General features: G+C 46.9%; 1 protein-coding gene across 1 annotated transcript in view; it reads left to right on the forward strand.

Annotated features, from left to right (window-relative positions):
* Nucleotides 1-20,057, forward strand: part of SND1 (staphylococcal nuclease and tudor domain containing 1) — a 1,835,638-nt gene that overhangs the window by 1,731,792 nt on the left and 83,789 nt on the right. The window contains exon 20 of the mRNA XM_029615915.1: nucleotides 4,477-4,546. Coding sequence (XP_029471775.1) covers nucleotides 4,477-4,546 — 70 coding nt within the window. The remainder of the gene's footprint in view (nucleotides 1-4,476; nucleotides 4,547-20,057) is intronic.

The raw sequence follows: 20,057 nt of genomic DNA on the forward strand, positions 1-20,057 counted from the left end.
CAGGGGCCTATGCTCGTTGGCTTATCATTTGACCAAAGGACAGCAGTCCATCAAGTTTAACCATTTGTAAGTTCCTTCCTCTGACTTATCATTTGACCAAAGGACAGCAGTCCATCAAGTTTAACCATTTGTAAGTTCCTTCCTCTGAGTCAATATATTTCTTATAACCAGCAATAGGCAAAGCAAGCAAGACGGCTCAGAACTCACGGCCACTGCATCTCCCGCAAGAAAGCATCCCTCTGTACTTTCTCCAGTGATTCCATTAGTGCAAATTCTTGGACCTGCGCTTGTCAATTAGAAGCTCAAAAAAACGTGAATACTCAATAACACCATTACGTCTAGGAAGTCATCCAACTCCCTGCTAGAAATGTTTGCTGAAGTGGCTGTACCTAGGCATCTTTTGTAAGCTGGGGAGAGCTGTGCTGTCTGGAACATGTGTGTGTGTGATCTTGGCACAGCTGAACCAGCCTCTTATTCTTCTGAGGTAAACAAAATGGTAACAGAGTACAAGTAATTGTGTGTTAAATGGGTATCTGTAAATTAGATGCTGTTTCTGGCACCGTATCAACTTGAGTATCTGCCTAAGGGTTTGGATAGGTGAGGAGCGTTCCTGCGTGCAGCACATGTATACATGTGCGCGTGTTGGTGCTACGCAGGCTGAAAACTGAACTGTAAAGATCAGCCTATGCTACCGATATCTGGAAAGCTCTGCTAGGATAATTAAATATTACCAATCCCTCCCTTGGTGTTTGGCAGTTACCTTGCTGCGGGCAGTCACTGTTTAAGCACAGACAACGCACATGCATGCATGCGTACCGTTGTGCATCTCGCAGGCAGCAACTGCTCGCGTCGGATTATATTGTTCAGCTTTCCCTCCTGTGAGCAGTGGGCGTGTGTTAGCATAGACGTGTTTGCGAGCACAGTTTAATAAGTTAATAGCCGCGTGGGCACGCCTGTTATCGTACACTGCCATGGGTGATATTGTGCCGCATGAAGAAGTGCTCTTCCAGACTGAGGCCAGGGCACTGCCTGCCCCAGCCAGCGGGAGGTGACATCTGTCACGCCGCAAGCCTCCGCGCTCTCAAGTCTATTATCTTCTTTTGTTGTTTCTGTTTGTAATAGCAATTACACGGCGCAGTAAACTGAGGCACCGTGGATGAAACTCCAGTGCTTATGGTACAAAGTGCAAGGAAGATTGCATTACAATAGAAAATGACTGAGAGAAGGCAAACATTGTATCAGACAGCGTAATGCGGCCAAGTGCTTAAAAGCCTTTGAGGCCTGGTATGGATATCATCTGACACCAGGCACTGGCAAGGCAGAATTACCAATAAGTAAGAGCCCAAAGTCAGAGAGTTGAGCAGACAGGTCTAAATGATTAAACATGAGCACTGTGTCGCTGAAAAGCAAGCATGACGGGAAAGAGCGTGTATCTTGGCACACGATGTAACTCCAGTCACACGTTCTCAGGTTTGCATTAAAGAATTTGGATGTATTTCCCAGGTGCTGCATGAGCTCCTGTCTTACAGTGCATGAAGGACTTAACCTGGACGCACTCGTGGAACTGTTCACGCATTGTCCTTCCAAGGAAATATGTATGTCACTTATTTATTTACTGAACTGCTCTTCCTTTAACACAATAAAGATTTTTCCCTCTTCATTACACTCGTAAAACAGAACTCCCCCACGCCACTCTTCCACCCTCTATACCATAAAATCAGACCTTTCAATTTGTACAACACAATTTAAAACATAAAAATACTCCTCCTTCTCCATAAAAGTATAACCTCCAATCTGAACTACAGAATCTGGAGCAAACAAATCAAAAAGGTCTGGTTTCCTAATGTAACACCTGCTCGACACAAAAACCACAATATAATACTTTAACTCCGGCTGCTGGCAGCACTTGGCTAAACCTTTTTTCTAAAAGATAAGAGGTTTGGCTTGTTTGAATATCTAATGGAACAAAATTTCACCAGACTGGACCGAAATAGCTGAATGCCATCCACCTAGATGCACCGTTTTTAGTGCAGGGACTGGGAAGATCTCCGTTGCATGGCAGGGTTTATTTTGATGGCCCTGCAAAATATTCTGGAGTCCCACGATGGAGACATTTGAAGGTTCAAGATAAGACCTTAAAGCCTCTGCTGGGAGCCTATGTCATTTTTGCAGAACAGGAGACGCATGATCACATTTTCATTAGTACGGTTGATAGCCTAGCCGCTGTGCTCTGCAGTGACCATAATCTACAGATGGCATTCTTTGCTAGGGCAGAACACAGAAAGTTACAGGAGTCCGAGGAATTTGTAAGCAAGGAATGAATGACCGTCGCCACAGCTTTTTGGTTTACTTATGGCTTAAACTTGGCAGATGAAGTGTAGGTGGAAGAAGGATTTCTAAACCTCAGAAAACACTTGCAAGGACATAGACCTCTGACTCCCAAACTTGTTACCCCTCTCGGCTCCAATACAAAACCTGAGATAATAGGATGGATGATTAGTGGGTTATCCAACCTACTAATCCATAGTCATCCAGACTTGTCTGGATTGAATTTCAATTTAGGCTGAGATGGCCAGCTTAATACTGCCTCTAAAGAGGGGGTTCAGTTTAGCAATCTGTGCTTTCTGTCCCACCATGCCCATAAATGTGTTAAGCTGGATATCTTCCACAAAGATATGGCAGGTGAAGCCAAAGCCCTGAATAATTCCTGCCAGAGGGGCAAAATACATATTAAAACATGACAGGGGCAGCACAGGGCCCTAAGGCATGCCACAGTGAAGCATATAGGAGTGGGAGTTAACCACCCTCCCATTGAACACAAAGGAAGTGAGCCAACCTGGAACCATCCCTCCCATACCCAGAGCTTTCAAGCATGATAGCAGGTTGTGATCTGGGGTATCGAAAGCGCCTGATAAATCAAGTTGGACTAAGAGGGTATCTTTACCCCTGTCTGCATGCAATGATATTGCTGTGCGTTGTCTTTCCCTAAAATCAGACTGGTTAGGGTGAAAGACTATTTTAGCTTAAAAAGTCTAAAAGCTGGACATAGACTACTCTTTCAATGATCTTTGTCAAGAATGGCTGATTGGATACAAAATGCTAATTTTCAGTCAAATTACAGTCTAAACTGTCTTTCTTCAACAGCGTCTGACTACTGCCTCCTTCAGTGAGGAGGGGTAAGTCGCCTTGGACCAGAGGACCATTGATAACATGGTCCAAGAAGGGTGAAAGCTTGCTGCAAGGCCTTCACCCACTTGGCGGTGCAGAATAAAGCTGGCAACATTTTACATGCCTATCGTAGATTATGTTGAGACTTCTAGTTTGTATCTTACTTCACTGTCTTGGATCCCTGTAATCCCAGTGACCGCACAGTAAAAGTGGATTGTGATATGTTCGTTGTAGAGTTCACATTTTTGGACAGTGGAATAGTCTCTTTCTAATGATAATCAATTTTTTAGTATACAACATCCTGTCCTTCATATTCCACCCTCACTGTGCAGTAATTGAGTAAAGAAAAAATGGATTTTAACCAGCGAACCTCTAGGAGGTGGAAATTGTAGAGCAGCCATAGAAGGGCAACCTTGAAGGTCATATACTATCACAAGCAACTTGAGCACATCAAGATTGAGCGTCCTGTCTCCATCAGAGACATCTGGCTTTTATTACTAGACCCCTATGCTGAGGAATGTGCTCTTTGTTGAGTTACGTTCAGAGTCTAAGTATCCCAAATTTGGAAAGGAAGTAAAAAAAAAAAGCCTGGCTGTTTCGATAGACATTTAATAATTGCAGTTTAGATAGAATTGGTGCAGGTGATGCAATAGTGACAGAATAATCGGTCTTTTAAAAGACTGCTTGATTTATTTGTTGGGCCAGAAATTTTAGTTACTGTGCTGCATTTTTTGAATTATATGTTGCTGTTTTATGATATTATATTGTATGATATTTTGCTGAGATGTTATAGTACACCGCCTTGATTGTATTTTGAAAGGCAATACATCAAATGAATTAACTAGCTTCATGGGGGAAAGGATTGGAGTGGCAGACACTGTCCCTGTTGGAAGAACAGATGAAAAGAGTGCTCAGATTGGGAGCGAGCTCCAGCTAGAGACAGTGACTGGGCAGTCATAAGCCCCTTGTGCCTCTCCCCACACAGTGAAGCTAAACAGGGGGGGAATGAGCAGGGCAGTGAATCTGAGGTGATGCACGCAAGTCTGAAAGCTAAAGACCACGCACTGCACTGATCACGTTGAAAAGGCTCTAGGAATGCACACTGCACTGATAAGCCCTGAGGAGCGTATACTGCACTGATAACACTGTGCTGGAAGAGCCTGCACGTACTAAGCTCCTGAAGAAGTTTGCCAGGGGCTTGAGTTAAGACTCCTCTTTCTTTGCTGCTGAAACGTGTGAGCAGCAGGGTATACGGGCAGAAGGTTTTTACTCAGTCTGATCACTTCCCCCGCTCTCTTCTCCCAACAGGTATCGAGCTCGGGTGGAGAAGGTGGAGTCTTCTGCCAAAGTTCATGTTTTCTACGTAGATTATGGAAACGTAAGTATCGCCCTGTGGTGGGGGGGTCACTGGGAGGAAAGCTGGGGGGGGGGGGTAGAGATCCGTGCCCCGTACCCGCACAACTGCATGTTATGCCTCAAGAAAGCTTAAGGATTTGAGAACCCATAACTCAGGGCTTCCCAAAACTGTTTTAGCGACCCTCCCCCCCCAACCCGCATGATTAGTTGGGTTTTTGGGGTATCCACAATGAATATGCATGAGATAAATTTACATATGGCGGAGAGCCAGTCTATCTCGTGGACATTCATTGCAGATATCTTGAAAGCCCGACCGGCTTTGGGGGTCCCCAAGACAAGCGGGGGAAGCCCTGCCCTAGTGAGATGCAAATCTTCCTCTTTTGGCCCTCCTGCTCCTCTGAGCTGCCGGCTGGATCAGAAACAGCCTCTCTTGGGCTCAGGGGCCTTCACTTCTTCCTCCCCTGGGTTTCTGTGCTGTTTCTTATTTTTCAATAAACTCTCGGCTTCCTCTGGAGCCCGATGCACGTGCGCACCCTGCATCACTGTTGCGCAGTGGCTGAGGCCTTCTCCCCTCCATGGACTGTGAGCGCTGCCTCCCCGGCTGACCCAGGAATGGAAGCCGGGTCCGTTCTGCCCAGCACTAACGCCGAGCCACCAGGAGGCGCTGTGACTGGTTTCAGGGAAAGCAGCGCGTTTGCGGGCCATGACTGCGTTTCCTTTATGCCTTCCTTTTGGCTTGCGACTGGGGAAGCTGGCGGCTGAAGGCTGCGGTCAGTGGTCCCTTCAGCCTGATTTACTGTGCTCCAGTATTGTGCAGCAGTAATCACTGGAGCTCAGGCAAGCAGCATTAGCTGCTCCCTTCTGTACTGGAGATGTGCCAGGCATTAGGCAGGCTGTCTTTTATATATACAGCAGTGTCAGCCTGAGGTTATTGATCCCTTTCCACAGAAACATTTGAACTGGTTCCCAAACCACAAAAAAAGCAACTTCTAAAACCAGCAAATTTTTGGAAACAAAGTAAGGAGCTACAGATCCGTTCTGTTTTCTTTTTTTTGGGCTGATGCTAAAGCATTATGCCTGCGTCGTTTCTCATCTCCCCCGCAGCCTTTGCACACTGATTTCACCTGTGCTTTACCTTTCACAGACGTTTGAATTATTCCATTGGAAATGTGGGCTTTGTTTCCGGTTGTTGCAACAATAAGTTGCAACGATCCGTGTCTTCCTGGTTTCTGTGATTTGGCATTAGGAATGATTAGATTCCTGTGCGTCCTTGTTTTAATTCCGCTGCGTATCTGCAGTAGGAACAAATACAGTTTCAAAATATTGGAGCAGCCTGGGTGGCTCGGTGGGAGTGCTATGCACCACTCTCCGGGAAACCCAGACTCCAGTCCAGAGCACCCGGCCTCCGCTCCCCAGTCCCTCTGGGCCTGGGGATACGGTGGCAGCAAAGTGCACAGTGCCGGAGGTGGTTAAAGGGAGCCTCCACCATCGCTGAGTATTGATTCGTATTGACTGGACTTAGGGGGACGCGCGTTTACCTGGGTCCTGGAGGGGGGGGAGCCCTGGCCGCTGGCCCCTGCCCCAGGGATGTCACTGCAATGACTGGGCTATTGTAAAAATAGAGGGGGAAACCCCAGGGATTATTGCGAGGTAAGATTCATCACACCATAGCCCGACAGAAGCTGATTCCAACTTAGCAAAAAGCCAGCGTGAGCAGGAAGAATCTGCTGGGCTGAAACCTACAATTTGCGAAGGCAGCAGAAGGTGGGTCTTGTGTTGTATTTCAGTGGTAAAATAACGGGGGCGCAAATCATTGTTTTCAAACTGGATAGCTGCAGCTTGGGTTGTTTACACCTCTTCTGGGTACTGCACTTCCTGTGAGAGTTTTGCGGGCATTGGTTGTTGACTCAGGTCTCCCTATCTTGTGTTTGTCAATGGTGCTGGATCAACTGCTGTAGTACTGGCAAGGCTGCTATTCATCAGCCACTTCTTTGGATAGGTGCACAACTCGGCCCTTGTGCCTTCTGGGGCTTCCAGCAAGGGCAGTGATAATGATTTCAGTGAAATGTGACGCATTCTACAAGCGGTTGGACTGAGACCAGCATCTGCTGACCTGAGCCATGTTTTACCCAGTGACCGAAAAGCAATCCAGATCAATGTCCAAAAGAGTCCCCTAGCGGTGTGTGCACATGGCACTTATAGCAGATTAATAACCTTACTTAAAACCATCCCATCTGCAACCTCTTTTATTATAAAATGCAGAAATAAAAATCAATAAGCAAAAAAAAAAAAAAGATGATACCTTTTTTTATTGGAATAACTTAATGCATTTTTTGACTAGCTTTCAGGAGCTAATGCACTCTTCCTCAGGTTAAAGCTAAACCATTGTAAGACCAGCATCAGCCTATGACAGAATTTTCTTTTTTTCATAGCTGAATGTAAATCGAGTATTTGGGTGTCAACATTTTCTTTCTTTTAAACGCTTTTACATTTTTTCAAGTTTCTTTGTGTTATTGATACTTTTTTTTTTTATTAATTTTCAAATATTATTTAACAAAGAACACTTTGTAAGGAAATACAGAAATTGATTACCAAAAGGAAAGTTACACTTCTTCCATATATACAATCAAAATACATGGATTTAGAAAAATAAAAATCAGCTGCATTACATTGGAAATAATGAGGGGAGGACATCAAAGGAAAATATAAGGAGAAATGCGGTAATCATTACATATCATGTTTACTGCTGATAGGAGCTCATTATAATATATATCCCTTAACATTCAAGGCTGTGTCCCTCCTTCTAGAAACTGTCTCAGCTGTTCAGGCAGAAAAAAAATATAGGTATTCCCCATATATTTTATTACACATTTACATGGAAATCTTAAGAGGAAAATCGCGCCTTTGGCCAAAACCTCAGGTCGCATATTAATGAACATTTTCCTCTGTTGTTGGGTGGCCCTAGAAAGGTCTGGATAGACCCTAACTGTGGCCCCCATAAAGGGAGTATTAATGTTTTGGAAATACGCTTTCATCATAGTAGCTCTATCTGATTCAGTGAAGAAAGACACAAACAACACTGCTCTCTCAATTATTTCCAAGCCTGAATTTTCCAGATACTCCGTGAGGTTTTCTAAATCCACCCTGTTTTCACCCATAGGTAATTGTGTAGTCACACCTTTAACAGGTAAAAACAAAACTTTTTTTTAAAGAAGGGTGCAATTCCACAGGGATCTTTAGAACCTCAGACATGTATCTTGTAAAAGTCAATAACACTGGTTCACCCATAACCTTTGGAAAGTTCACCAGTCTGATATTCAAATGTCTTAAGTAGTTCTCAATAGACTCTGTTCTTCTTTGTGATGATAATCGATCTCTCGTTAAAGAAATATTCAAATCTTGAACCTGTTTAACTTTTGCAGTTATTTCTTGGAAAGCCAAATTATATTGAGTGGTATTCTCTTTCTGATCTTTCTCCACCACATCCAGTCTTTTCACCATTACCCCCAACTGCTGAGGTTGGTCTCTAAGGGTGTGGGCATCGGCCATCATTAGGTCCCAAAGGGACTCTAATGTTATCTCCGCCGGTTTCACAAACTCCCAGGGCACTGGGGCGACAGTTCCTACCTCCTCCCGTCTAGACCTCCGGTCTGATATTCCTGGTGGTGTGGTTCCCACGCCGAGGTTTCCCCCCTTCTGGGATCTCCCACTCCTGCTGCGGTGGAGGTTGGACCGAAGCTCCCGCCCCTGCTCCTACGATGCCGGGGGTTCCTCCGCTTTGGATTTCATCGGCCATTCTTGGGTCGATGTGGCCAATACCTCCAACATGGCTGAGTGGAGAGCTGGGGGGCTCAGAGTAATTTCGCCTGGTGATAGTCTCGCTCCTCTCGAGACTACCGCAGCGGCGCATGGCTCCCCCGCTCGAGATCCTGGGATCGCGAAGTCAGTTGTTATCCGCTGTCCTGAAATGCAAGGTAGGGTCTGGAGGATATATCCTAACCTTGCCCTTCCTCTTATGAGGCATTTCATCAAAGAAGTAAATAATTTGAAGGAAATAAAGCTTCTTATTTAGGAAAACGATGCAGAGCAGCGAGACTCAGCGTCCTGCAGCAGCGGCCATCTTGACTCCTCCCCGTTATTGATACTTTTAATGAACCCACCACAGCTTAGCAGAACCTTCTCTAAGTGCTGAAGAGAGCCAGCTGGTATTTCTTCACATATATATATATATATTTTATTTTTTTTTGGTTCATTTTTTTAAAGTTATAAAGATGGTGTTGATGTGTCGCTGTGCTCAGGGTGGAACTCCAGCACCTAACAAATATGATGGTGTGATCAACTTTCCTGAATCCTGATCAGCCACACTACAGAAAAATTGTCTTCCTTCCTGAATTGATTTTCACCCAAAAAGAAGTTCAAACAAGAATAGCAGCATTTTATTACCAAGCCGTTATTCATTTAAATATTCTTCAAGACACTCCCTGAATTAAATTTCACAAAATAAATGAACAAGGGCTACTGCTCCCAGGATTTGCAGCAAAGCAGCTTAAAGAAATGCCCTGTGACGTCCTGAAATGAAGAATCTGCTTTCACTGAATCGTACCTGAAAGGGTAGAGGGGGTGGTGGGATTTCATTAGAAAACTAAACAGATTTATGCTAATGTCACTGAGCAGAGACTTATACGGACCCCCAAACTAATCTTCCTCACAAAGCTGCTTTGCTTGAGGCCCTAAGATTGCAGAGGAGAGAGGATTGTCTGTGACGGTAAGGCCCCTAAGCTTTGGAGAGGTTACCTGGCCTCTTACTGGAGGGGGAGATGCTTTGCTTGAAGATGTGGTTGGTGCAGTTAGTGTAGCTGGGTATAAAAAAGGTTTGGAGAAGTCCATTAATTGCTGTTAATCAAGTTCACTTAGGGAATAGCCACTGCTATTAATTGCATCAGTAGCATGGGATCTTCTTGGTGTTTGGGTAATTGCCAGGTTCTTATGGCCTGGTTTGGCCTCTGTTGGAAACAGGATGCTGGGCTTGATGGACCCTTGGTCTGACCCAGCATGGCAATTTCTTATGTTCTCTGAAATTAAAGGTAGTAAAGAGGAGTGGAGGGAAGGGAAAAATTAGCTGATTCCCTGAAGCTGGAAGGGTGGGGGTAGTATTAGGGAGCAGATAGGGAGAGCAGTATTGCCCAAAAGCTGGGGATGGTAATACCCAGCACCCCCTCCTCCCAAGGCTTGGAAGGTGTAAGGGAGGAGTATTATGTTGGGAGGAATGGCAGTACAATATATTATTTATTAATGTCAAAGGATTTCTTGCTTACACTATCCCAGGGTATTAGGTGAGGTACTAAGGCAAGTAAAGCAAGCAATGATGACATCCTGCTGACGCACAGATATGGTATTGCCTAACACTCTGAGGTTTAGGGGAGGGGGGGGGAGTGCTGCCCGACACGTAAGCATGTCCTAGTTCCCTCAAACTGGAAAGGGTAGGGACTCTGGGATTCGAAAAGGATAGGGGCATTACCTGGCATGCTGAGGTTTAGGAAGTGGTGGGCGAGTGTGGAGGAGTATGGAGGGATTACAGTGAGGTGGGAAGGTTTGGAGAGTGGTGAGGAGAGTATTACCTATCAAGTGACAGGGGGCAGGGGGAGCGTTACCTGCCATTCTGAGAGTTGGGGAGTATGGATGGGATTACAGTGAGGTTGGAAGGTTTGGAGAGTGGTGAGGAGAGTATTACCTATCACCCTAAAGTGACAGAGGGCAAGGGGAGAGTTACCTGCCATTCTGAGAGTTGGGGAGTATGGAGGGGATTACAGTGAGGTGGGAAGGTTTGGAGAGTGGTGAGGAGAGTATTACCTATCACCCTAAAGTGACAGAGGGCAGGGGGAGAGTTACCTGCCATTCTGAGAGTTGGGGAGTATGGAGGGATTACAGTGAGGTGGGAAGGTTTGGAGAGTGGTGAGGAGAGTATTACCTATCACCCTAAAGTGACAGAGGGCAGGGGGAGAGTTACCTGCCATTCTGAGAGTTGGGGAGTATGGAGGGATTACAGTGAGGTGGGAAGGTTTGGAGAGTGGTGAGGAGAGTATTACCTATCAAGTGACAGGGGGCAGGGGGAGAGTTACCTGCCATTCTGAGAGTTGGGGAGTATGGAGGGGATTACAGTGAGGTTGGAAGGTTTGGAGAGTAGTGAGGAGAGTATTACCTATCAAGTGACAGGGGGCAGGGGGAGCGTTACCTGCCATTCTGAGAGTTGGGGAGTATGGAGGGATTACAGTGAGGTTGGAAGGTTTGGAGAGTAGTGAGGAGAGTATTACCTATCACCCTAAAGTGACAGAGGGCAAGGGGAGAGTTACCTGCCATTCTGAGAGTTGGAGAGTATGGAGGGATTACAGTGAGGTGGGAAGGTTTGGAGAGTAGTGAGGAGAGTATTACCTATCACCCTAAAGTGACAGAGGGCAGGGGGAGAGTTACCTGCCATTCTGAGAGTTGGGGAGTATGGAGGGATTACAGTGAGGTGGGAAGGTTTGGAGAGTAGTGAGGAGAGTATTACCTATCAAGTGACAGGGGGCAGGGGGAGAGTTACCTGCCATTCTGAGAGTTGGGGAGTATGGAGGGATTACAGTGAGGTGGGAAGGTTTGGAGAGTAGTGAGGAGAGTATTACCTATCACCCTAAAGTGACAGAGGGCAGGGGGAGAGTTACCTGCCATTCTGAGAGTTGGGGAGTATGGAGGGATTACAGTGAGGTGGGAAGGTTTGGAGAGTAGTGAGGAGAGTATTACCTATCAAGTGACAGGGGGCAGGGGGAGAGTTACCTGCCATTCTGAGAGTTGGGGAGTATGGAGGGATTACAGTGAGGTGGGAAGGTTTGGAGAGTAGTGAGGAGAGTATTACCTATCAAGTGACAGGGGGCAGGGGGAGAGTTACCTGCCATTCTGAGAGTTGGGGAGTATGGAGGGGATTACAGTGAGGTTGGAAGGTTTGGAGAGTAGTGAGGAGAGTATTACCTATCACCCTAAAGTGACAGAGGGCAAGGGGAGAGTTACCTGCCATTCTGAGAGTTGGAGAGTATGGAGGGATTACAGTGAGGTGGGAAGGTTTGGAGAGTGGTGAGGAGAGTATTACCTATCAAGTGACAGGGGGCAGGGGGAGAGTTACCTGCCATTCTGAGAGTTGGAGAGTGGTGGGCGGGGAGTATGGAGGGGATTACAGTGAGGTGGGAAGGTTTGGAGAGTGGTGAGGAGAGTATTACCTATCAAGTGACAGGGGGCAGGGGGAGCGTTTCCTGCCATTCTGAGAGTTGGAGAGTGGTGGGGTGGGGGGGGGGAGAGTGTTACCTGACATGCCAAGGTTTGGGAAAGTGCAGGGAGTAATATGTAAGACCCTGAAGGTGGGGGGTAGAGAGTATTTCCTGACCCTGAGGTTTGGAAAGGTGATAGGAGAGAGTATTACCTGATAATTCTAAGTTGGAGTAAAAGGAAAATAATTGTAAAGAATTGCATTCATAGAAACAAAAAGATCCTATTTTTGTGTCTGTGGCTAGCAAGGGACACAGAAATAATGCAATTGCTGACTAATACAAATGGATTTGTGTCTGCCTGGTACAGAGAGATATTTTCCTGAAGTGACACTGGTTCTTATTGAGGTATCATTCCCAAGGCTCACCCGCCTCTCATGCTTTCTTCCCACCGCAGCCTTGGCAGAAGCATTTTCTGCACAGCAGGTCTGCCTGCGCTGCTGTGGGTGTAACAGACCTGGCCTTTAGTCTGCCCCGAGGCGAACAGCTTGCTGATTTGTAAACTCTTCATCTCCCCGCTGCCTGCTGGAAGAGTGAGGGCACTGCATAGCCACACAGCATCTCGAGGTGCCTGCCCCACCTCAGACACCAGAGTCAAAGACTCCGGTCGTTCAGGTTGCTGCAGCTTTCAGACTGCCATCGCAATGTTCTTGCTCAATAGAAATTTTAAAAAGTTTTGTTACGGTGAGAACTGCTCAGATAGACCAGGGCTTGCCAGCCTCATCCTTTGACTGGGGTCAGCTTGTCCATTAAGCAGACGTAGATGATAGCCTGGAGGGCAGCGAATTGGGGAGGATGGCGACACTCCAGGGGCGTTGCTATTCTCGAGCACAGAAGACTTTGCCCACTGTGACTCTCTTGGCCAGTGCCCCGAATCTGAGACAGCAAAGAACTGTCCTCTGCTTCATCCTCCAGCCCCTCACCTCCCAGGCAGCATGCGGGAAACCGGAGCGGAGGGGGTGAGCCTGAAGCAAGAAGAACACAGAGCAGAGCAAGAAAGAACCGTTTTTCTCCATAATGTAGCCCCTCTCCTCCTGCTGTTTCCCACTTCTGTTTCTGTCATGCAGGGAAGGAGTGAGGCTAGAGTGAACAGAGCAAAGCAAAGTCACTCTGCTTCCTTATCTAGTCCCCTCCTCTCCTATTCTGCAGAGGAGGAGAAGAGATGAAACTGGAGTGGATAAGAGTTCTCTTGATGCCTGCCTATTTCTGTTAGTCATTTGCGGTTACATATTCTGTACTTGGTAAAGATTTATTTTGTGTTCTTTGTGTAAGATCAACATGAGATATTCTGTTCTGGTATAGTTTTTGTGCACTTCAGTTTGTTCTGTTTTCCAAATAGGAGATGTATTGCTAATAATACATTTGGATTTTTAGCCCGCCTTTCCAAATAATGCTCAAGGCAGCTTACAGTATTTTTAGAATTCAGGTACAATAAGTCCCTGCTCTAAAAAGCTTACAATCTAATTGGGCACCTGAGGCAATGGGAGATAAAGTGACTTGCTCAAAGTGACAAGGAGTGTCAGCGGAGAAGTCATTTCCCTGGTTCTCAGCCCATTGCTGTAATCACTAGACAAGTCCTTTTCTCTGCTGGGAAGAGTAGTAATATAATATTACTTTTCAGTGTAATATTTGTATTGCAGCCTTTTTAGAGGTAAGGTTGTTGCTGTTTAAGTTCTTGAAGTTGGTGCTGTTTTACTATGGCAGGTTTGCTTTGTAGGTTCTAAGTGACTTCTTTGCAGTGTTTTGGATTACTTCAGAAAATGTCTATTTATTTATTTGATTTATATTATGCTGTTATGCTTCTGGGGTGTGAACCCTTGGACCAGCGAAGAACGAATGTTCAGTCGCTGATTGGCGAAACCTCGACCCGGACTATCATGAAGATCTGGATGCAGGCACCTCCAGCAGGGCGAGGTATAAAGCTGAGCTGGCGCCTCCAGCAGGTCGTGGACTCAAAAGGGAATGTCCTCAGCAGGTCGTGGAAATTAAAGCTGTACTGGCGCCTCCAGCAGGTCGTGGACTCAAAGGTGGATGTCCTCAGCAGGTCGTGGAAAATAAAGCTGAGCTGGCGCCTCCAGCAGGTCGTGGACTCAAAGGTGGATGTCCTCAGCAGGTCGTGGAAAATAAAGCTGAGCTGGCGCCTCCAGCAGGTCGTGGACTCAATAGGTAAAATAGTTCAGGGAATGGGAGTTTGAGGGAGTTCCACAGCCAGTCCAAGGGTCGACAGCCAAAGAGTACCTCCCAGCCAGTCCAGGAATCCGAAGCCAGAGAATACGCCACAGCCGGTCCAGAGGTCGGAAGCCAGAGAAGATGCCGCAGCCGGTCCAAGGGTCAGAAGCCAGAGAATACGCCAAAGCCGATCCAGGAATCCGGAACCAGAGAATACGTCACAGCCGGTCCAGGGGTCAGAAGCCAGAGAAGATGCCACAGCCAGTCAGAAGTCACTACCGAAGATCAGGAACCACAACAGGAACAAGCCAGGAGCCAAGATGAAGTCAAGGCAAGGTCTGAGGTGCAGGACCTGCCTTTAAATAGCTCCCACCAGCTGGCACACCAGGGGAGAGCCAATCCCGATGCAGGAGGCATCCTGCAGTGAATCATAGGCAGCGATGTAAGCCCCTGAAGGGGGGCGGAGCCAGCAACCCGGAAAAGAAGCTGAAACGCCGCAGCCATGTTGTGCCGCGGCCCCGGACCCAAGACCCAGCACATCTTCAATGTAAACGCGGCGGTCTGCCGCGCTGGTAAGCGGCGGTTTCCGGTCGCGGCTCACAGTGCTTGTCATCACTTCAAAGCAGATTGAGTTCAGGGACTGTAGGAAGTTTGTGTTACTTTTACAGACGTGACAAAAGAATTGGAAAATTTTTTGTGTGATGAATAGTAAGAGAAAACATCATAATTTGGTGTTATGGTTAATGGTATTTGGGTGGATCCTTGGACACTGTGGCAGCTGACCACGCCCACGGAGGGGCAGTCCCGTGAGGGTTCACAGTGTCAGGCTAAACTGCGGACAGACAAACACAGATTTGAATCTTTTATTAAACAGTTTATGGAACCACCAGAGGTGGCAGTAGTGAGTAGTGGTTGTAGAGCTAGGCTGGGCGCATCTCTCACAGAACGCTGGAACAGCGGATCCTCTGTAGAGCAGTCCTGTAGTGGAAAGAGACTGAAAGTTGTGAGCACACAATAAGATTAGCATTCAGAGTCCCAAATAAAATAGGAGAGTTCCGAGACAGGGAGAGCAGGCTGCAGGAATCACATTCATGTTTTGCCACCTGCCACGGAACTAGCAGCGCACAACATATTCAGAACAAAGCCTGCTGTCTTTCCCTGCTGATCTTGTGCACCGTGAGATCAGCAGCAGGAGAGGAAGTGGCAAGTTTTGAATGCATTTACTGTGTACTGGTACGCAGCTTCAGTGGGCTCAGTGCCAGGAGAGAGGGGGCATAGGAGTTGGATGCTGGGGAAGAGGAAGATGCAGGAGCCATATTTTGGGGAGGGATGTGCAGGAAGCAGATGCTGGAGAAGGGAGAGAAGCAAGATTCGGATGCTGCTATAGGGAGGCAGGATTCAGATGCTGAGGAAAAGGGGGAGGCAGGAGCCAGATTTTGGAAAGGGGGTTGTAGGGTGCCAGATGCTGAGGAAGAAGGGACGGCAGGATCTGAATGCTGGGGAAGTGGGGGGGATTGAGACAGGAGCCAGGTGCTGGGGAAAGGGGGGATTACAAAGGGTGGAAATGGAAGTGGGAGAAAGACAGGGGAGATAGGAAGGGGGGAATGGGAGGGGTGGAGAAAATACTGCCCAGCATTGGATGGAAGAAAACCCCAGGGACCAATCTGGCTTGTTTCAGCACTCCCCTGCCTATTTTGAGATGGACTCATCCATTTGTTTACTCTTCATTTAAAACGTTAGATTTTTCCACTAAGTTCATTGCTCCTAGAATTATTCATTCACTAGCAATTCACTGTCATTACAGGCTGAAAAACCGCCTCGCTATTTTTGGAACAACTTCCCCCAGCCCACCTGGTGTCCATCTATGGTCTGTGGAAAAGTTGGCAATCCTACCACAGGGGGATCCCATCCCACCCGGCGGCAGCACTGGACAGCAGCAGATTGGCTCATTGGGGCTTCAGGCATGCCCTGGCGGGCCAACCCAGCCAATCACGTGGTTAGTGTTGGTCACAGCGGCCCATGTCTGTGGGGCCTCTGTGACCAATACCAGGACCCCAGCCGTACTTCTCTCATAGCCTGAGCCTCCTCAGAGTATCTCCCTCACTGTCTTTTCCCGCAGTGGTGGTGACTCTCTCGCACTACCACCACCTTCAGCTGCCTCTCCTCCATGTGTCTGGCTCTTCCTCTCCCTGCCAGAGGCGGGCGGTAGGCCTGCTGTGGCTCCTTCAATGCCGGCTCCATGTCATCTCCTCCTCTGCCATGGGTCTCCCTCGTCTTCTGGCCATGGCCAAAAAAAAAAGACTTATAAGCCCCTTCCCTGCCACCAGGGACACCTCACCCTGCAGCAACAGGCAACCAACCAACACAGCCCCTTAGGACCTGATATCCCAGGGCTTGGCCTGTATCCCACTGACTACCAATGTGAGTACAGAAAGAAAAGTCAATCGCAGGCAGCTGCTGATCTTTCTGCATTATTTTTGAGGGGAGAAGGGTGAGAAGGGGAATTTGTGAGTGAGTGAGTCAGTAAACATGTGTGTGCATTTGTGTGTCAGTGAACGTGTGACTGAGCGAGTTTGTGAGTGTGCATGTGAGCATTTGTATGTCTGTCAGTGAAACTATCTGTATGTGTATGTCAGCATGTGAGAAAATGAGTGTCTGAGCATTTGTGTGTGTGTGTCAGCGACCATGAGAGAAAATGTGTGACAGAGCATTTGAGAGTGTGTGTACAATAGTAAGCATGTGTGAGAGGGTGTGAGACAGAGCATTTGTAAATGTGTGTACAATAGTAAGCATGTGAGAGAGGGTGTGTAACAAAGCATTTGTGAGTGTGTGTACAATAGTAAGCATGTGAGAGGGTGTGTGACAAAGCATTTGTGAGTGTGTGTACAATAGTAAGCATGTGAGAGGGTGTGTGACAAAGCATTTGTGACTGTGTGTACAATAGTAGGCATGTGTGAGAGGGTGTAAGACTGAGCATTTGTGACTGTGTGTACAATAGTAAGCATGTGTGAGAGGGTGTGAGACAGAGCATTTGTGAATGTGTGTACAATAGTAAGCATGTGAGAGAGGGTGTGTAACAAAGCATTTGTGAGTGTGTGTACAATAGTAGGCATGTGTGAGAGGGTGTGACTGAGCGTTTGTGAGTGTGTGTACAATAGTAAGCATGTGTGAGAGGGTGTGACTGAGCGTTTGTGAGTGTGTGTACAATAGTAAGCATGTGTGAGAGGTGTGTGACAAAGCATTTGTGAGTGTGTGTGAGTCAGTGGGTGACCGAGCGTTTGTGTGTCTGTTAGAGAATGTGTGAATATGAGGACAGTCTTTGCCCACACACACACACACACACACATCTGAGTCCAGACATCCTGAGATTTTCAGAAGTTCCTAGGTATGAGCAGGGGATTTTTTAAATTCTTATTTGAGTCTGACATTCAAAGTGCATTCAGCGCATGATAGATGGATCTGGCAATCTAGCAGGCCACTGAATAACAGCTATATTCAGCAGCTGGCCGCTAGATAACCAGATAAGTCACTTATCCGGCTATCTCTTAGCTGCTTAAAAATGTGGGCTTCCCTTCTTATCCAGTTAAGTTAATTGGATATTCATTCCCCTCCAGTTCAGGTAATTGGATATTCATTCCCCTCCAGTTCAGGAATTGGATATTCATTCCCCTCCAGTTCAGGAATTGGATAAGTTAGAAAACTGCTCTTGCTGAATAGAACTTATCCGCCTGAGGAGCGATTTGTGCGTGAATTTTCAGCAGCTGTTTAGTGCTATTTTGCTGTCGGAGGTTTACTATAATTGTAATTCAGTTTACACAATACTTTCCCAGAGCCAAGTCCATACCCAACACGCATAACAAGAAAGCCTAAAACTATTTGAGATCCAAATGCCTCTTTTTTTGCAGGGTTTTCTGGTTGGCACCACAGCAGTCCATGTAAATATCATATACATATTGTTGTAAATGATATTTTTGCCTCAGAAGACTATTAAAAAAAAACTTACTGTCTGCTTTCTTCTAAACGTTCAATGTGGATTACAAGAAATTTACATACATAAAATCTATTCTTTATAAATGCATAATTTTAAATTGTGTGTGGAGAGGGCCATGGTGGAGAGAAGGCTGGGCACAAAGCTGTAGGATTCACTTAGGATGCCTAATACCTTTGCACTAACCCTGATTAGGAAAAGAATACCAATTACATGTAAAAGAAAACAGTAGGAGGAGGGGGCAGCACAGTAATTGTTTGCACAGGGCTGCAAAAAAGTTAGCACTGGCCCTGCACGGCAGCACCCTATGGTGACGCGCAGTGGATTTCCCACCCCTCTCCAGTGAAGAGACCCCATGCGGTGGTGCTGTGTGGTGAAACGCTGGTAGAGTTCCCACCCCCTCCAGTAAAGAGACACTGTGCACTGGTGCTATGTGGCGATGCACTTGTACAGTTCCCACCCATTTCCAGTGAAGAGACCCCCTTGTGGTGGTGCTGTGTGGTGAAGCACTTGTACGGTTCCCACCCCTCTCCAGTGAAAAGACCCCATGCGGTGGTGCTGTGTGGTGAAACGCTGGTAGAGTTCCCACCCCCGCCAGTAAAGAGACACTATGCACTGGTGCTATGTGGCGATGCACTGGTGGGGTTCCCACCCCTCTCCAGCGAAGAGACCCCTTGTGGTGGTGCTGTGTGGTGAAGCACTTGTACGGTTCCCACCCCTTTCCAGTGAAGAGACCCCATGCAGTGGTGCTATGTGGTGAAACGCTGGTAGAGTTCCCACCCCCTCCAGTAAAGAGACACTATGCACTGGTGCTATGTGGTGATGCGATGGTGGGGTTCCCACCCCTCTCCAGCGAAGAGACCCCCTTGTGGTGGTGCTGTGTGGTGAAGCACTTGTACGGTTCCCACCCCTCTCCAGTGAAGAGACCCCATGTGGTGGTGCTGTGTAGTGATGCACTGGCGGGTTTTCCACCCCTGCCAGTGAGAAGAGGGCCCTGCATGGTATAACTGTATGCCTAGCAATGGGAAAATGCTGACCTGCTGATGGGCTTCCCACACTCAGCCAGCAAGAAGAAGAGGTATAATTGATTTTTAGATGAGATGTATGATCTGTGCCATTCACATAAGTGGGGATCACCTTTTCTATTTTTACTTGATTTACCTGGTGATTTTTCTGGTCATGTTTATGTATTTGATTTACTGTTCCTAAACATCTGCCAGAGCTGAAGAGAGTAACTACTGGGGGCGAGGGAGGGAGAGAGAGTGATTGCTTGGGACAGAGGAGGAATATGAGAGAGTGACTGCTGCAGATAGAGAAGAGAGTGAATGTGTGACTGCTGGGGATGGGTGAAAGAGCTGAGTATGGGGGGAATGAAGGGGGGATGGAGAGAGGACGTGAGTTGGGATGAGAGCAGACTGATGGAGAGTGACTGCTGGGAATGAGGGGATAGAGAGAGAATGCTAGGAATTTCCTAGAGAATCAGTGCTGGGATGAGGGTAGCAAACAGTGAATGCTGGAAATGAAAGGGAGTGAGAGAGTGAGTGCTAGAAATGAGGGGGATAGAGAGAGTGTGTATGATTAGGGATAAAGAGAGTAGGGAGCAGAGAGAGAGACTGAGTTGCCCTCTGGGGATGATGGGGGAGGAAGGGAAGATTTACATGAGTGTTCAGATTATCTACTTCATAGAATCTGCCAGGTACTTGTGATCTGGGTTGGCCACTATCAGAGACAGGATGCTGGGCTCAATGGACCATGGTCTGACTCAGCATGGCATTTCTTATGTTATGAGTGAGGAAAAGAGAGGTATAGGGAACCGGAGGGGTGTGAGTGACTGAGAGGGAAGGGAGGGGGGATGAATGACTGAAATATTTTATTGACTTTTTTGTAAATGTTTAAAGTTTATTTTATCCTTATTGTTCTTATTTATCAGATGTTCTGTTTGTCATCTGTTTTGAAATACTGTTTTTATTAGTATGGTTTGCTGTTATGATGGATTTATATTTCTAGATTTTGTTTTATGAGGAATGATGATGTTTCTATTTTTACATTATAGCACTACATATGAGTCTGACTGAGAGGTCTGG

This window comes from Rhinatrema bivittatum, chromosome 9, assembly GCF_901001135.1.
Source record: "Rhinatrema bivittatum chromosome 9, aRhiBiv1.1, whole genome shotgun sequence".
NCBI lineage: Eukaryota > Metazoa > Chordata > Amphibia > Gymnophiona > Rhinatrematidae > Rhinatrema > Rhinatrema bivittatum.